General features: G+C 37.9%; 1 protein-coding gene across 5 annotated transcripts in view; it reads left to right on the top strand.

The window, feature by feature from the left end:
• The first annotated feature begins 8,410 nt into the window (after positions 1-8,410).
• The window catches only part of LOC127371825 (collagen alpha-1(XIX) chain), a 96,067-nt gene continuing 85,271 nt past the window's right edge, over positions 8,411-19,206 (top strand). For 3 of the 5 annotated variants that reach the window (XM_051415007.1, XM_051414984.1, XM_051415015.1), the window contains exons 1-6: positions 8,412-8,577; positions 11,295-11,416; positions 12,189-12,263; positions 12,349-12,448; positions 18,560-18,683; positions 18,789-19,064. In XM_051415007.1, coding sequence (XP_051270967.1) covers positions 11,329-11,416; positions 12,189-12,263; positions 12,349-12,448; positions 18,560-18,683; positions 18,789-19,064 — 663 coding nt within the window. In that variant the 5' untranslated portion in view covers positions 8,412-8,577; positions 11,295-11,328. Of the gene's footprint in view, positions 8,578-11,294; positions 11,417-12,188; positions 12,264-12,348; positions 12,449-18,559; positions 18,684-18,788; positions 19,065-19,206 lie in introns of all 5 variants that reach the window. The other 2 variants (XM_051415000.1, XM_051414993.1) reach the window with 2 other exon arrangements.

Genomic DNA, 19,206 nt, shown 5'->3' with positions numbered 1-19,206 from the left:
ACAGTCCACAGTGACATTGAGGCTCTAAAGTTTCTGAAAGTGAAAATAATACTTCTCTATATTATATTGGAGGAAATTAGTCTGTTACTAATTGGAATGAAGAACATTCTGACCAGTTAATTAGTTGATCACTATTGGTTTGGACACTTTCAAATTCAACTCACAAAAATCAATAACCATATATCTGCTGCTTCATTTATGCCCCTGACTTACAAGAAGAAAGAAAAAAATTAATTAAACTAATGTAATTCGTTCACAACCCATTAGTCACTTGCACAGGGAAGGTAGGTCTACTTAATTCATGCAACCTTTTCAAAACTGCAAATGCCTTTATCATGCAGCTTGGCAAAGTGCCCTAATGGAGACCATGTAGTCTATTAAAAGGGGCTTGCTGAGAAAAAGGTGGGAAATTTTCAACATTTCTGTCAATCAAGGAAGGCTTTGGGGATTACATTATTAACATGTGATTGGTGTATATGCTTTTTTTTAAAATCCTTCTTTTAATTTCTTAATCATTCTAGTCAGCTGCAGGGGTTCCTGCAGCGAACAGATGAAAAAAATCCATGTTACCTACTCCATGTTTTCTCTAGAGGATGATAGTTCTGTCGCAGCAAAATGATAGTATCACATCCACCTCTCATCCACTCTTCTTTTTTTTTGACATCCAAACCAGCTTTATCACCCCAGCTCAAGAGCACGAGAGATGCTGCAGAAATAGTTCCAAATATGTCCAATAGCTGTGGCCCCCGAAGCACTTTCCCCCCTATCAAATTTGTCCTTTAATTCTGAAAACGAAAATGCACAGTCACCATTTAATGTGACCTCCTCCCACTGACTTGGTGAGAAAATAGAAGGAGCTCAAGTGAAACAGACAGTGATAAAGTACAAAGATAGTGGTTGGACGTAGGGTGGGTGTATGTTGTTGATGTATTTTCTGATGTGGGGTCAGTTTCTATATTTCTGTTATATATATTTCTACTTTAGCATGACTGAAGCTGCACTGTACCCTCCACTGAATCATCTTAGTAATGTTCAGCAGTCTCACCTTACTCTAACCTTGAGTATAACAATAGGGTGTGTATCATTTGCAGGTTATGCAGTTGGCCATCGTAGGTAAATACATGCAAAATATCACATGGACATTGCATGAGAACCGACTGCTGAAGAACACCCACACTACAATGTACTGGAAAGGAAGGGCAGTTGTTGAACAGACAGCAGATTAATATACATAAATCTGAAACGACCAAATACAACGCAGAATGAATACCAATGATAACAGAGAACTACAATGTCTTCCAGGGTCAAATATTAAAATATAAAATATACTTTTGATTGCTGTGCCAGTCAGAATGACTAGTAGATTAATCCGGTGATTCTCAACTGTTCTCACCTTGGGACCCACATTTTCCCGTGGTCATTAAGTCGCAACCCACTTTCATGGAGTTCAAACCAAGCAAATGTATTTTTCAAATAGGATAGCATACACACATATACAGTGGCATCCATTTTTTAATATAGATATACACATATTTTCATCCCTGCAACATCATAACTGCGTAACTAGGTTCACACACAAAATAAATAAGACCTACAAAATGGGCTGTTTTCACTTAGCTGATGTTTGTGGAAGCTCTTGGTCAAAATAAAAGTCAGACATTTGAGACCCATTCTGAATTTTTCAATTGTTTTTCATGTTACTTTGGGCTCTTAATTGTGATGGACATTTTTTCAATATGTTTTGATATGATGTAGACCAAATGATTAATCTGTTAATCAAGAAAATAATCTGCAGATTGAGTGGTAATGAAAATAATTAGTTGCAATCCCAATAGCATTATACTGTAATGAGGATATAAAACGTTTAAGTCTGTTTAGTAAGGCCGTAAAAGAGATTCAACAAACATGTTCTATATTTAGTGTAAATTCTACAGACTAGATAAGACCTCTGAAATAGATTACATATAAATTGCATTTTTTGTGACATCAAATTGACTTGATTTAAATCATTTTGATTGATGTACTTATGTCTACAGTACTGTTTTCACATTCACAATTTGTTCCAAACCACTGACTGTTTGAGTTGATATCAAAGAGAACCAGTTTCCCACAGCTATCCCAATGAGGTGACCACCAACTGATTTTCTTTCATTAATTTTCAATGGATGGGTCAATTATACGATCATATTTCAAGAATACCCCACAGAACTATCGCTGCAGGCCAAACTGACATGTCATTGTATCTTTTTTAATTCTTTTTTTCTTTTTTTGTCTACATACTGGAAGCTTTCATAACCAGGTGAGCTCTAAGAGATGATGAATGAGACTACCTAATGGCTTTTGTGAGTTTTATGAGCACATGAAAGGTACACATCAATGGTTATGTCTGCATACAGATTAGTGACACACCGTATGCTGCCTTTGTCTAGTGCTTTACCATATGTCAATTTAGTAAATGATCTTATAAAATGGACAGGTGTTTTGCCTCTATCCCTACAATAATGACTTGACTGGCATAATGGAGAATCAGAATACAGCGATTAGCCTGTTTGTATTCAAGGCAAATGACTGCATGCCCAAAACAATAGTGTTTGCTGAGATTACATACATACATCAAGTGCAAATACGATGCTACACACATGCAGAAACACATGCCCACATGCACATACACAAAAAAAGAGGAGAGTTATACATGTTCATTATGAGGTTCAGTGCACTTATAATACACTAAGAGAAACAGATAATTACTAAATTGTTGTTCTGTGCTGTTAAGAAGAACATATTTTCTCACTGTGTTGCTATGTGCTAATGTGTGCATGTGTGTATAAGACCAGGCACTTTTGATCAATGCTGTATACCATTATTTGTTAATAGCATCACTCATTTTATATTCACCTTCAAAGAGAAATTCATGTCCCTGAAGCATTTAGCATCAAAAGAGATACTTAGTTTGTCACAAGATGACACGATTGCAATTTAACCACCAAATATTAAAATGATAAAAATGGTATGATCAACAGACTTATCAAAGATGCCGTAATGCTGGCTGAAGCATGTGATGTTGATCACAGCACATTGAAGCCTGGTGGTTTGTGTTCAGTTTCTGCTCAGCATGTTATCTTTAACACTTTTAAAAGTTGTTACTTGGTGGATTGATCCCATTATTTTCATTTTGAGTAAAAATTGTGAGAACAGTGAATCATAAACAGATTATACAGATACACACAGAGTTGAAACTCTGCTTTGTTCAGCAGCTACTGTAGCAACGAGAAGTCATTCTGTTTGGTTGCTATGTCCAGGTCATGAATACTATCACTGAGAGCAGTTCCAGTCAGATCAATATACCATAAATGTGTGCCATATATCAAACCACCACGTTCATAGCATCTGAAAAGCAATTCTGAATAACACCAAAATATTCTGTTGAACTTTGACACAAACATATATATAGGCTATATGTATGTATGCATATGTATATAGACACACATTTTATCGCAAATTTTATCCATGGAAAGTGGTGAATACAGTGAGAGGATAGAGTTTGGACAAGGCAGATGTGCAGACGTTAAGGACCACACAGTGTGTCATGGATGATCTCACCTACATAGAGCGTGCTGTAGCCTATATATTACTATCCACAGGGGAACCTGACAAAAATATCTACAGCATAGACATTTGACTTATTGATGGAAATATTGAGAATACAGGGCCACCCAAAACAGAGTATTATGCAGAAAGGAGGGTATTTGCTGATCCCGGGGTTTAGTACAAATTGACTATTTGTATATGTTATGCATCCTAACGACCACTAGGGGGCAGCATTTTAATTTGTCGACCTCAGCACAGCTATTGATGCTGTCTGTTTTATGGGAGTTACTTAGGTATTTAGCTCGCTATTTTATAACTTTAAGAGTTACAAAAGTCCAGAGATAATATACAAAAATGTTATTACAATTCTCTTCTGTTAAGGTTACTGTAAGAATTAACAGTTAGCTTGGGTTAGCTTCCGTTAACTAACTCGTAGTCAAGGCTGTAAATCATACGTCACAGAGATGTTTCCACAAGATGTTCACAGGAGGAATGCAACAGATTTTCTATCTAGAGAGGATAGTAATATGCAAGCAAACAGGATTGAAGTGTAGTGTTACTATATAGAAAAAAACTTTGAACGTATCTCAAATTGTTAGCCAAAGATGGTCAATTAGCCAAGTAACTTTCTTGCTCATCTTGACAAATAACCAAAACTGTGTCAGCTATCACTTCCAGCTGCCATCTTCACTCGGTTTAACAAACATTTTTAAAACCCTGGTAGGTGCTGTCAATGGTCAAGTGGGATATTTGAAATTTGGGGCTTTTTATTTTGGAATAAAAAATAATAATAGCTGACTCCAATGGTATTACCAGTGAAAAAACTCAACACAGTGATTAAGAGCACAAACTGGGGCTAACCATATGTTAGAAAAGCACTGTGTTTATCTGGATAAAGTGGGGTGCTTTAAGTGCACAGACTCTGAAAATCACTGGGGGAGAAATCTCTAAAAGGGCAATTGCTGGCATTATGTCTTGGAATATTTTTCGAGTCATATCGGGAGGGCGGCAAACATGTAAATGTAATGTCTTGGGGTCAGAAACAGCATGACCATCTGTTGTTTGCCACATCCCCGTCTCCCTTATTATCCTACTTTTTAGTGTGAACTGTCTAAAGCGGGGATGCCATGAAAATAGTATTTCAAAGGGCAACTCCCTAGAGAAGTCTAGAGGCATAATATTACATCGTTACGGAGAGAACATTTCTGAAAATCTGTTCATAAAAACACACTTCTAAGGTGTTTTAAGTGATAGAATTAATTTCTAATCTCTGCCATCTGGTTTTGTTTATTGTTTGTGTCCCAGCAAACAAATCAAGAACCTTATATCCTTATGTGTAAATGTTGGATGCTGATTGCATTATTTGTCAATGCAAAAATTTGTTTTTTAGAATTATAATTAATCTAATATTGATTTGTGTTATAAAAGGTGAAATAATACTTTAAAAAGTCCATTAAAGTATTAGAGGTCAGTTGTACTTAGTCTAACAACACCTAAATTGGGAACCTGTTGAGTTTTTTGTTTCTCTCCATAGAATTTCATTTTAGCAGTTCACACCATTAAAAAACAGCGATGTGTCTTTTCAAAACTATGTCCTGGTTACTGTCCTGGATAATCCACAGACCTCACTGAACAGTTTTCACTGGAACATTTTTTTTATTCAAAATACCCTGAAAACTTTTGACAGCATGTGATTAAGAGAGGATTTTAAGGATACTATAAGCAGACCAAATTCAAGCTAACAAATGATAGAATTTCACAGTTTTTCCTACAGGTTTGGCACACGACACCCACACAGTTTTTTTTGCCTAGGTGATTGTAGTGACAAAGCAACAGAATGGCGTTTCACAGCACAGTGAGTAGAGGACTATGTTCCAAACAAAGATATATAAAATGATTTCTCTCATTCTCATGTTTTGTCAGGCCATTGATGAACTACGGTCATTCATTGGTGATTTATATTTAACTGTATAGCCGGAAATGATATGCAATCCTTATCTTCATCTGTCATTGGAAAAACAATCCTTTTGAAATTGAGTCCTATTTAACATTTACATTACATTACGATTTAATCTCCCTATTTTGTATAAATTCCTTTTTTTTTCAGTTATGTCAATTCTTGTATACATACTTTGACAGATTTTTTCTCAAACTACAATTATCTCCAGGGTACTTTAGAGCTTCCTGTCAGCTTCGGGGACCTTGGAGTTTATAAGATGTCACTCCAGTTAGGTGTGCTTGGAACATTTACCTTGATGCAGCAATTGGTGGTGTGCATTTGTCACCTGTTTTGTGCCAAAACACACTTTATCTATTTAGTGACAGAAAAGGCTCACAAGTTTGGGTGATTAAGGTGTTTAGGTGTCTAACTGTGATGTCAGGCTGTAGATGATGCAGTCCTTGAATACCATATATTTGTGAAAGCTGGTATTTAGTTAGTATCTCTAGATTATTACCTTCTTGCTTTTATTAAACTGCACTGTTTGATTGAAGCTCAACTCTTTTCATCATTCTGTGTCGGTGACAGATGCACTTTAAGCTGCAATTCTTATTATCTGAACACTACTGGATTTTGGATCTGTCCGGGCAGGAATTTGTCCAATGGTTAAAAACATGAAAAACACAGACCTTAAATGCACACTAATGTAAACGCTTTTAAGGGCATATGTGAAGTTTCTGTTAAATGGTACACGACGTAGCCTGCTGGGCCACCTAGCCACCATACCATTTTCATTATTTCATCATGGCCCCAATCTCGCCCTGACCTTAAAGGGTCAGTTCACTCAAATGAAAAAAAGTGTGTTTTTCTTAGTAGGTGCTAAGCCATTCAGAGTTTCTTTCTTATTTGCAAGGGTTTGGAGTTATCCACAGCGGAGACTTCTGCTTCCACCCCAATACAACAGAGGTGAAGAAAACCGGGACATTGTTTCTTTATAGAATTAACCATACACAGACCTCACAGTGAACCATTCCTAGTATTTTGTATAGAACCAATGGATTCCATCTTGAAAAGAAGCTGGAATTCCCTCCGTGGATGTCAGGTTAAAGAAATACTTTATTCGATGTAAAATAATCTAATTGCAGATGGACAGGGTGTCCTTTTTTGTTGAATGGAAAAAACTATCCCTCTAAATGCTTGTGCACAACCTTGTTATTAATCCATTCTTAGTCAAAACAGACACCCCTGAACTGCTAGTAAAACAAAAGCCCATACTGTGGGTATGAATATACCAGACTTTTTAAAATGAAATGACTGAATTCCAGTAAGAGCAAAATCCAGTGAAGATAGTCATTTCCCTATGTGGGCTGTAAGAAAGTCAGTAATTAATCAGCTGCTACTGATTAAAATAATTCACTCTTCACTAAGAACAAAAAACAAAGAGTTACAGAAAGACTGAAGAATAATGGCGCTACTCAAAAGTACCAATGGTTATGTTTGCATAATGTCCAACAAAGAAACATAGCCATCTGCTTCATTTTATCTTAAAACCGTTTACTCTTTGTTTCTTTCATCACACTACAGAAAAGCATGTCTCTCTGTGTGTGTATGTGTGTCCCTGTGGTGAAGGGGAGGGTGCATTGAAATCATCTGTCTAAACAGTTATGTGTGTGGAGGCTGAACACCTGTTTCTGCGTTTCTGTCTTGAACTGTTGGTGTGCTGTTTCAACAAAAACTTCAGGAGACAAAGTACCTGGGCTTTAACATTCAACTTTAATACAACAACATGGATAGAAACTCTGCCCAGACACATTTTCAGCATGAGCAGTGGATCCTCAGTGGGTTTTGGGTAATGGATGAATGAACAGCACACTGCAGTGGTGAAACTGAACTATGTACATTTACTCCAGTACTCTGTTTAAAAGCAAATTTGAGGTATCTGTACTTGATCGTTTTCTTCTCATGCTTACTTTTACCTCACAACACCTCAGAGGGAAATATTGTACCTTTGAAATCGCTATAATTATTTGACAACTTTAGTTCCTAGTTCTTTTTTTTTTAACACAAAACATATGAAAATGCATAAATACGGATCTAAATAGTTCAAAATTAGCTCCACCTGAACCAATTACAGTAAAATCCTGCTTCTATATTAATGCAAGCATCATAATCTAATTATATAATAGCAGAACAGTACTTATTTTAATGCTTTAAGTACATTTTTCCTGATTATACTTACATAATGTTACTCAGGTAACATTTTGCAGGACTTTTACTTGTAAAAGAATATTTCTACAGTGTGTATTAGCATTTTTTTTATTAAGTAAATGACCATGAAACTTCACTCCACTACTGCTACACGAATATTAACAGATTAAACCTGCATTTAAAGCCCAGTCACCACAGACGTTTCTGTAGCCTTTACAGCTGAGAGCTGCCTTTATTATGTGGGATCATCTATAGACTGCTCTGCTCATAATACATGTCTAATGTCTGTTTTGCCGGGTATTAAGTGATGTATGACAGCTCGGACTTGCTTTTTTCTTTCTGACTCGTATCAAGATGAATTATGTGTTAACACTTATTGTATTACTCCGATATTTACTTTTAAACTTGACTTTCTGCTAATAACACACATGGAGCCACCTTAAAGGGAGGGCAAATCCATACGAATTAGGCCTTGTGTTCAGTAAATTTTGATAAGATGATAATACATCAAACGGCTTTTTAATTCCCGCACCTGGCTCAGTTAAAGAGAGTTTGTTTGAGCTCCCGTTGGGCATTTATTTCCCCCTAATGGGAAAGCTTTCGATGAGTGTTGCTCTTGTTTGCTGAAGTCTCTGTCAGTGCCTTTCAGTAATAAAGACAGAGTGGGAGGGCCACTCGGTGCAACTAATAAGGACCGCGATCTAGCAGGCGATCCCACTGTGACTTTTATTTCCAAGTCCTGGAATCCGGAATCAAGACTGATCGTTATCACACATGGATTATGCTTCTTTTTTCGCTGTTTTTTATTTCTTTTTGCGTTAGAGGAAACTTTCTCAGCAACTGTAAGTACTTAAAGACAACATTTGATTCACAGTAAATAAAAAAAAAAAAAAAAAATCCGCTTAATGTAAATATCAGCGTGTGAATATACTGAAAAGCTCTTTATAACGGACATATTTTGCAGGGTTTTTATTTCCCAGGCATGGTTTGTTCTTTTCTAACTTGTCTGTTAACCGGGGCGCGCATGCCTTATGAACAGGTTATTTCTGATTTATGAACGCTCTGCAGCAGTAAACATCCACCGTATTGCATCACTTGTTAACAGCAAAGTGCGAAATGTGCCGGACACCGAAAGAATATCAACCGCTTCGTCCCGTAATTATCAAAAAATAAAGCCACCCAGCCAATCAGCGGTCGCGCACAGAAACACGCTTCTTTGAATATTGCAAAGTGTTACAGTGAAGTTATTGCCAGTGAATGAATGATGAAGGGACCTGACAGAGAAACTTCACTGTCAAGGGGGGTTTTAGCGTTGCGCCTTCTTCTCCAAAACTGTGAGATATGTGTGATAATAACCTACAGAAATATATAGACAGTCAATTTAGGATTGAAATCCACAGCAGATGGTGCAGCAGCGTTGCTGTACACCAAAACTGCATGAGGTAAAACAACGTGTGGTCTTTAACTCCTACAGACTCCTCAATAATCAGAATCAGTCATGTAAAGATACAGACTAACTGACTGCAGGCTTTAAGAGCATGTGTTGCATGTATTTTGCAGAAATGGCTGGAATAACATTACGCCTTCTTCACACAGACAGGGAATGTGATACCTCTGTAGTGCTTCTTGTCTACGGCCCATGCATGGTTGTAGTTGTAAGTGGCATGGTCACTTCATCTCCAAGCGCCATGATAGCGTACTGTAGGCCTGCATGCAAAACTTTATGATCCAGTGGGAGAGGAAGGCACAAGTGTATGGGGATTAATCACTGGGGGGAAATTAATTTGGATAAGACAGCAGCAATTTAAGAAGGAGAGTATCATGAAAAAATACTATTGGTCACAGTTTGTGAGAGTGTGCATATAAATTAACTTAATGTGTTGTGGGTGTATGATGGTCCCTGGAGGTCAAGTTCATTACTCAGCCATTTCTTCACCAGTGAAAATAGATAAATGTGCAGGAGGAAGGAAGGATTATAGCTTTTAACTGGATTATGGCTGTGTTGTCACAACACTACATTGCAGATACTGGAAAAAGGCATGTTTGTAGGATTAATTAACAAACAAATCTGACCTGTGTTTTTGTTTTAAGAAAAATTTTACTAAACCAAATTGATTTTGTATTTATTTATTCAGTGTCACACATTAACCTGTTTGTATGCTTCTATTCAGTTTAGTCTTCCTTTTAAAAACAGCCCCTTTTTTTTCTTTTTGAGTGCATCATCAGTATTCTGGCACAGCACCAACTCTGCGTAAGTAATCCAAAAGTTAGTGTTTTGTTTGAGTTGGAATAGTCAGTTAAAATAAATTACAGACTCTACTTTGGAACAGACTCTTACTATCCAGGATGACTCTACCCTAAAAAAATTCTCGCCGTCTTTGCACTGGTATGAGAGTAATGCCGAAGATTTGGTTTGGCACCAAAGTCAAATGGTTCGAGAGACTTGTAACTGGAGGGTTCCAGGTTTGATCCTTGTATGTGGCGTTCTTGACCAAGACACCGCTGACAGTTTACAGATCAAAACACAACAGAGTGTTAATAGAGTAGTACCGAAACAAAGATCAAGGCTTTGGCACTAACCAGACAAGCTAGTACGGGAGGAGCCAATTGTAAATGTATTTTACCTCTCATACAAGTACTCTGCAACACACAGTGTAAACTTCATTTGGATTATTCATTTTGGGAGGAGAGTACAGTAGACTTAACACCTGGTGATGGGATGATCACATTGCAGAGAGGGTAAAATAACAATGAAGACAGATTAACCTTGCTAACTTGTATCTTTTTTAACATGCAACATCCTGCATTTAGATCACCGTCAGACACAGTAATACCTCCCTGTTGTGTTGTCATTATCTTGTTGTAGATTGTATTCTGAACAGATTAAGTGCGTCGGCACAGTTCCACTGCTAATTTCTGCTGATGACATAAGACATAATGAATTACAAACTGTCTATGGAGAACAAGAGGCAGCTTGGCTCACTAGTTAACAACTGAAACCTTAACATAAACATGGCTTAGAGTATAATGATTTAGCAGCGGTATAGACATCTTCATTCATCACTGCATGGCAGGTGTTCATGAAAACTAATGAATGAAGGACTCAGAAGTGCTTTCTCCTGGTTGAAGGACTTTACATAAATACGCAAAGAGGCTTTAGGGACATGTGAGTGAGCATGAGAGTAGGCATAAGGGAGAGTCGGATATGATTTACAGTTAAAATTTAATTTAACAATAATACAACTTGCACATAATCTTATTTAGTGGCTGATTAAAACCATGAAAAGACGGGGTTTGAAGACAGTTGATAGAACACTGAAATATGATTGCAGCCAGATGCAAAGGAGTGAAACCTTTTATCTGTCTCGGTTTGCTTAGCAATCACACGTCAGCATTGTTTGCTTGTGCCTGATGTAAAGTTATGTCTGTTAGTTCTGCTTCTGTTGGCACTTGGATGCAGAAAAGTATTTAATTAAGATTGGTGTAAGGCATGTGTTTCATTCATTATTTCATTTAACAAAATGCTATGATTAACCTTAACTGTTGTGTTTACATCCAGATTTTCAAGCGGACAGCTCTCTAGTGTCAGAGCCATGATTAGCTTGTTAAGATGGACAGCTTTCCTTTGGACTGTAAATTCCATTCCTTGCACTTTTGGGATGGCAGTGAGTGAACGAACAGGTACGTGTGTTTGTTGTCCTCAATCTTTTGTCCAACAACTGATGTCTTTCAACAGCAGAGTGCCATTCTCTCTCTTAAATGTTCTGGTCTCTACATAAAATGGATACGTTTTATCTGTAAGATGAATTAAGTCTCATTGTGGAGGTAAAGAACAGATAGACAGACAGGTGCACATACGGAAGATAGAAAGACAGGTGTGCCCAAATCCACATGTACATATTAAAAAACTCTGTTAAGCTCACTTTTTTTTAACCCTCCACAGGTTTATGATTTACAAAAAAATACTTTGAATATTTTACAAAACATTTATGGTCCATGATTTGTGCACAGTGGTAAACCACCATTTGTGATTCCATTATCTGGGGAATCGACTTTATCAATCAACGTCATGTTTGAAAAAGACAGAGAGTGGGACTTGTAAAGAATATGGTGGGGCTATCAGTATTCATAAAGTCACTCTTCATTTAATTTTTTAGTAAAGCAGACTGAGCCTTGCTTCTAAATTACATCTCAGAGTCTTGTCTCCATCTGCAATTTTTTGTTTTTTAAAGTTTAAAAGTTTAAAAGATTAATGGAAAAAAGCTGTGAATTGATTTTTGTGGATTTCTCTAAAAGAAGTGTTGTTTTGAAAAAGGGAAAGGGAATGCACTGTGGAAATAAATTCATGACTCAATTTATCATTTGCTTTTCTGTAATACTAGACAAAATTGGTTCAAAATATAAATTGACTTCTGTAACCAGCACACTAAACTTCTTTGTGACTTTCCTCTAGATGGCTCATGTCCCCCTCTGACTGTAGAGGAATACAGGTTCTCTGATATTTTAGATCGTCCCCTGGAAATTACAGGTATGTTATGAATGGACACAATTACTTTGTAAATAAGAACATTGTCTTGTTTAAATCTAGTGACACTCTATGATCCCATTCACAGGATTGGATCTCACAGAAATGTTTCTCCTTCGAAAGGGAACGGTAACAGAAGACCTTCCGTCGTTTCGTTTAGGAAGCAGTCCGCTCATTAAGCCGACAAAGTGAGTAATGTAGTGGTGTGTTAGCTTGCATGTGTGTTTATTTCCTGCATTGTTTGGGTTCAGCTGTTGTACTCTGGGTCCTTGTGACATTTGAGGATAACTCAGACAGACAGTCTGCATCTCAGCCGTGACCCAGTAAATAATCTCCCTATATATGCTGCTTCATTTCTACAACTCTGCTTGCTCGTGCTATGGAACTGTAGCACAATGCAAGCTTGCTGTAAGATGCAGTCGCTCATGTGTGGCCAAGGCTATCAACAGTATTAAACTGCAGTGTTCATTTGGATTAACACAGAGGCTATTACTACTTCGCTCCCCCGTGTACAGGTCCTGAATATGGAGTTAATTTTTTACTCAAATTAAACTCAAATATTGCAACACAGCACGATACTGTAAAAACAGCTAAAATATTGCTGCTATTATAGATCTGTCTTGTGCAGAGAAGCTTGCTTTCCTTCACATCTATTCTAAGAAGAAAACAAACAGTGTAGCCATAGCTGCATTTCATGAAAGGGTTGACTTGAGGCAACCCAGATATACCCTGCTCAGAGCAATAGTTCCATTTGCCTTGGCTAATAAGGGCAAGCTGTGAGGTGAGCTGTTAGACAGGGAATAATTTGAACAGAATTAATATATATTGCATTTATTCTAGAAATCTCCTAAGGGCAAAAAGTGGGACATAAAGGAAGGGAAAAAAAGTCTGAGCACGTATAATAAGACAGGAATATTAAAATAACTACATAAATGACACACTAAGGTGCCATTTACTGAAGACCTTTATTCCCCTGGTCAACCGGTGGGACCACTCTGACTTCACCTTGATGCTGATATGATAGTGGGGATTTGAATTTCATATATTATTTATAAATGCCTGTTGCGCTTTCACATGAATCAAGAAAGACCAGTGGCACACATGAACCTGCTGCTATGGTTGCCAAACGTATCTTTACAAATGAAGGTTTGGATTTTAAAAAATGTATTTTGAGATGTTCATTGCTTTGTGTCCTCAGGTTGTAACAGTGAAAGAGAACACTTTGTCATTCTTTCGGGAGGGGAGGATATTTTTAGCATTTTTACATGACATGAAACTGTAAACATTTACTGCCACTCTCTCTCTGGCTAGGTGCAAGGATCTTTGAGCCAGGTGATTTGTGATCTCCCTCCCTGTTCAGTCAGCCAGCTGAAAATACATTTACCTCAGCCCTTCCCTCAGTCTGGGCCCATAGTGCAAGAAGATGCTGGCTCTCAATGACACTGCTGACAGTGTCATTGGTTATAGTGGCGAGACCGCGATCCCTCTCATATCCAATTATCTAAGTACTTTGACAGGTGATACTGCATGTCAGCTGAGGAGGGAAAGCTAGGGCAATTGCACGAAGCAGGAGGCCCCTCTACCCCTGCCACAGCCACTAAAACATTGCTCACTTTACTCGCAGGGTATGCAGCAATAGATGCTCGACTCTCTAGATCTGGCTAATGTTCTGCCAGCTCCTCTGCACAATACACATTATGGTACATAAATTGGAGCTGACACACTCAAGGAACATTTGCGTGAGGTGACAAATTGCCCTACAAAATGCAACGTGTAGTCATAACATTCTTCCATACAGTATTAAAGCACAGTGTAGTAGTTGCTGTCTGTCTTTAGATGCATATCTGTGTTTGGCTTTTACATCTTATATCACCTTCTGTCTCATATTTATATCTCATTCATATAATTAGAGCATTAGAATCTACACTACACATTTGAATTATTTAACGGTTAAGCAAAAGAAGATCAATAAGTGGTTTAATTTCATTTACTTGCCATTTGCAATGAAGGCATGGTTTTTACATTACAATCCTTGTTTTGCAAGACAAAACATACACAAGTATAAAGTTAGAAAAATAACTATAACAATACCGAGAACGTGTGAGGATCTACACTGATGAAAGATTGTGTTGTGTAGACAGCGGCCACATCATGCTGTGTGCTCCAGCTGTGTTGGCAGCTTCAGAAAATGTATATTGATGACCTGTTAGCTGTACGTTGTGCAGAGGCACAAAGAGAAAACCAGAGGGATAGGGGTTCACAGAGTTCTTCAAAGTTGGGGAAGTGGAGTTAGGAGAAATTATATTCATACTTTGGTTTTTAAAAAAAAGAAAAGAGGGCATCATTTAGGGCTCCAGAGACCCTGTCAGTGCTAAAGACCATTTGGCAGTATGTCTCAGGTAAAATAAAGTTTTATGTGTAATTTGCTGCCTAACATTATGTTATATAAGAGTTTAATGAGTTGTATACCAAAATATCATTCATCAATCATCATCGCTGTCAGCTTGAGTTAGAATAGTTTTTAAAAAGATATAGTTATAGTTATTGTTCTTGGCGTGGATGGCCCTTTATTCATATTAAGACCTATTTGTGCGTTTTGTTAGCTGTACCTTTCTCAGAAATTTTCATGCCTATTTGTTCTTTTCTTCTCTTAAAGACTGAGACAAAGCAAATACAAATTTTGCATATTTTTCTGAAATGGGAATGGAAGGAACACTTCCTTTGAATATGACCACAATGTCTCATATTGTGGTTTATTGGAATGCTAACGATCAGCAAAGCAACTTGTGACAAGGTTAAATGCTAAATGGCATACAGTAAGCTATTTTCATATTATGTGTAGATGCCGAAGATACACTACATTTGAAAAGTAGATACAAAGGAGCCATTGAGACTGAGATATAGTGAATGAAATCCCCAGGGTTTGTGTTTGTTTATCAATCTGTGGCTTCAGTGGTTTGAGACTGTCGTGTCAGTTAATTAATCATGTGGGCTTACTGTAATCAATACTGTAAAGCTGACTCACTCTTTTTTTGAAAGTCATAAGCATCTGAATTATTTCTGGAAAATATTTTTTTTTCTATAGCCTTTTAGCCAGTGGTTTCACACACGCCAGCAGTGTGAAGGCCTTTAACTTACCTGCACTAAATGTGCATATCCACATCCAGGGATTGTAACTTGTGTCATGGGTTGTGTAAGAGGATGTGTAAGGGTGTGTAAGAGGAAGCGAGGAAAATGACCTAAATGTAGACGACCAGGCAGGCAGGAACAGTTCAGTGATTTTATGGTAAAATGATGATACAGATGCTTACAGGCAAAGGCAGCTAGTTTAAACAGACATAGCCAATAATCCATAGATTAACAGCTGAAGTTGAAGTGGCTGGCAAAGAAAGGCACAAACCAGCATTGACTACATGGGCATGGGGAAAGTGAGAAGTGGCTGGGGTCTGGCACAGAGAGGCAATCTGAGCAAAATAAAAACAGTTGAGGCTGCTGACATGACAGCTTGTTTAATAGTCATATTGTAGCAGTAATTGTAATCAACAATTCCATGTTGGTCGGAGGTAACAAATGACTCTAAATTAATTTTATGGCATGTAGTCATGGTGGCAGATCAGACATTTCTGAAAATGTTTGTTGGTCTCTGTTGCAGTGTTATCTCTCGATTAAGTATGTGTGCAGAGGAACACGTATTTACACTGCAATGATGATAACATTGCAGTTTTACACATCTACACACATGCACATTCAGTTGTAGAAAATATCCTTCTCCCAGATCACAGGCGTGCATTCGATTCGGCTTGATCAGTGACAGCACAGCACTTCCACATTTAAACAGGAAAGGGGACTCACGCTGATAGGAAGTTACAGCCCTTGCTAGCATGAATGATGCATTTAGCGTATAAACTGACATGGTTGAGCCCACTTTGATCTGCTGGAGGACTGAGTGTCAGTGATAGGGATGTGAGCCAACTAGGCTAACATTTGAGGTTTGATTGTTTCAGCTACAGCAATCTGATTCCTCCGACTCATTTAAAAGAATCCTCCTGGATAGGATTTCTTACAAGCCAGGACACTAAATCCGCTTCCGGGAGATTCTCTACCAGGCCGGTAGTGTTGCTGTGACATTCTGTCAAACCATTGTCTCTGATTATACAAGGGGTAGTGTCAGCCAAGCAATATGCATGGTCAAAGAGATGTTCCAAGAGTGGTGATAGTTTCCAGAAAGCACATTTGTTTCTTATAAAAATGGAATCAGCTCTCATTATGACTCTTGTGGCAGCCAGGGTGCTGCTCTGTGCTCTGTGGTGCTTCTCCTGATTATTGTTATGGATGGGCACTCTTTTACAATATACAGTACAAATGCTACAAGTAACTCTTCCCTAAAATTGTTTTTTCTCTCTTCCTTTTCTGCTTACTGTGGTTGTTTAAGTAATTTGGCAACATGCCCCGCTACTTCAATACAAGCCAAATTTACTGATAAAGCGCATTTAAAAACAACACCAGTTGACAAAAATGATTCACAATGTAGAATCCAACCCCGTAGTATACAACTGGATACATATATGAACTATATTGGACCAAAACATTGACATTGAATGTGATCCAGGAGGCAGTCATGTTTCTTTCCGAACACATTTGCCAATGCCAGGTAGTTTATTGTACTTGCAACAGACATAGTTGGCAGAGTGACATATTGTAAAACTTGTTTTGGTATTGTAGCATGGGAGCAGGGAAAATGAAAGCAGGTCCTTCTCATTCACTCATTATCACTTACTTAAACATGCTGAGCAGCGTTTTTCCAAAGAATCATAAAAACAGTGTTCAAACCAACATTCAGCTATTTAGCCACAGATGGCAGTCACCACAAGGTCAAGAACTTTAACCCTCTGGGCGCTCAGAGATCAAGGGTGCCGCACTGTAGACGGACCATGTTTTGAAATAAGAGCAGACTTAGTGGGAGACTTTGCAAAGAAGGGTGTGAACTCCAGGGCCTCGCACTGTACTCTGCAGAGTATCCCAGTTATATTAAACCTGCTTAAATGTATTATGTTCCATTGCAGTGTAGTGCGTACACTCTTGGAGTCCCTTTTTACATTTTTCTTTTATGTTATCCCCTGCCTCTTACAATAATGCGTAAAACAGTTACTGTATGTGCAGCATGGAAGTATTCTGTGTTGAATTTATTTCATAAATCCACTTTTTTTTTTTTTTTTTTTTTTTTTTATAAATTGCCCTGCCACTTTTTATATTGATTTGCAGCTGAAATAGTCCTTTAGCCCTTGGGCAACAAATAACCTTCCCAGTCCTTGGCCTCTCAAAGAAGCATTTGATTTTTTGAGAGCTTTAACTTGGTGTATTTATCATTTTAGTCATGTACCGTTTACACCAAAATCTCAAAGAATTCAAGGGACACAATAGAAGAGGGTATGAAGCTCAGAGAGAATGGGAGATGATATATTGGAGTGAAAACTAATTTCCAACCTGTCTGAGGAAACTCTCTCTCTCCCTCCCCAGGCTGTGCTCTGCCTTCTCAATGACCTTATCATTGCATTATTATTATTTTTTCTGATCTTGATTTATTATGTTTATGCTCTTCCACTTTTGACTGTTAATCTGAGTCTGGAGTTAGGGCTAGGGTTAGTGCATTTTGAAGGGTACAATGTTTTGCTGTTCTTTTTACGCAATGTATAAAATTAGGGAGGTAGTGGGGGTGTGGGCTGAGAGATGAGTTACTGAATAAGCTGTAATTCATATGAGAGTGGGGGTGATTTGAAATATGATATTGTTTTTCCTATATATTCCCTATTTTCATTGCATATTTTGCTTCTGCTGGAACACATTTTCAGCTGTGAACACAGAATTGTTATTTGACTTTACAGAGCAGCTGAGGTCATACGCATAAACCTGTAGCTGCATTGCACTAGGCAGCTATAACTGTAGCACATGGTCAGTGGTGAGGTAAAAGATTGGCTTCTGTGGCTTTGGATCCATTTCTATATGTTTTTCATTATCTGAATGACAGGGAAGCCAGGATAAAGTTAATCAAGCTAAATGGAATCAAGTTTGTCAGGTTTATTTATGTGAGTTACTCAGGCTGCAGTAAGAAGATATTGAAATGTTTTATTGATCATTGAAGCTGATTGACTGGTTCATTGTTCAGCCACTGAAAGCTATACATTCAGTATTGAGAAATGACATTTGACTAAATTATCTTTCATATTTATTGTATATTTTTGAATGATAGATTTGATATTCATAATCTGTGAGAATCTGTCTTATATGATGTTTTTGTTTAGGTTAATATTTCCAAATGGGCTTTCAAGTGAATACTCCCTTGTCACCATCTTCCGGGTAAGAAGAACTACAAAAAAGGACCGCTGGTATCTTTGGCAGATATTCGACGAGTCGGGAGGCAGTCAGGTGGGTCCCGCTATATGTTTTAATGTCACATATCAGTTTCAGTATCTACAAATATGCTTGGATATGATGGGATGGAAAGGAATGCTGTTTTTAAACTCTCCTCAGGTATCTGTTGTGGTTGATGGTGGCAAAAAGGCGGTGGAGTTTTCTTCCCAGGACCTGCTAAAGAACACTCGCCGCTACACATTTAAGAGCCGTGACCTACATGCCCTCTTTGATCGCCAGTGGCACAAGCTGGGCATTTCTGTACAGAGCAACATAGTCTCCATTTACATGGACTGCAAGTTGATAGAAAAGAGACAGACTGACGAGAAGGCCAGCATTGACCCCAGTGGGCGCACCCTCATCACTACACGAGTGGAGGACGGACGGCCTGTAGATGTATGTCCCACGCAAACATATTATTTTGTGTTCAAGCATTTACCAGTTATGGTGCAATTGTTTTGCTACTCATCTCCAGTTTTGATCAATACTGTACTATCTTTACGGAAATTTTGGAAATGTACTCTCTATACTTTCAAAA

The sequence above is a fragment of the Dicentrarchus labrax genome, unplaced genomic scaffold (assembly GCF_905237075.1).
Source record: "Dicentrarchus labrax unplaced genomic scaffold, dlabrax2021, whole genome shotgun sequence".
Classification (NCBI taxonomy): Eukaryota; Metazoa; Chordata; class Actinopteri; family Moronidae; genus Dicentrarchus; species Dicentrarchus labrax.
This window is presented reverse-complemented; position numbering and strand designations above follow the sequence as displayed.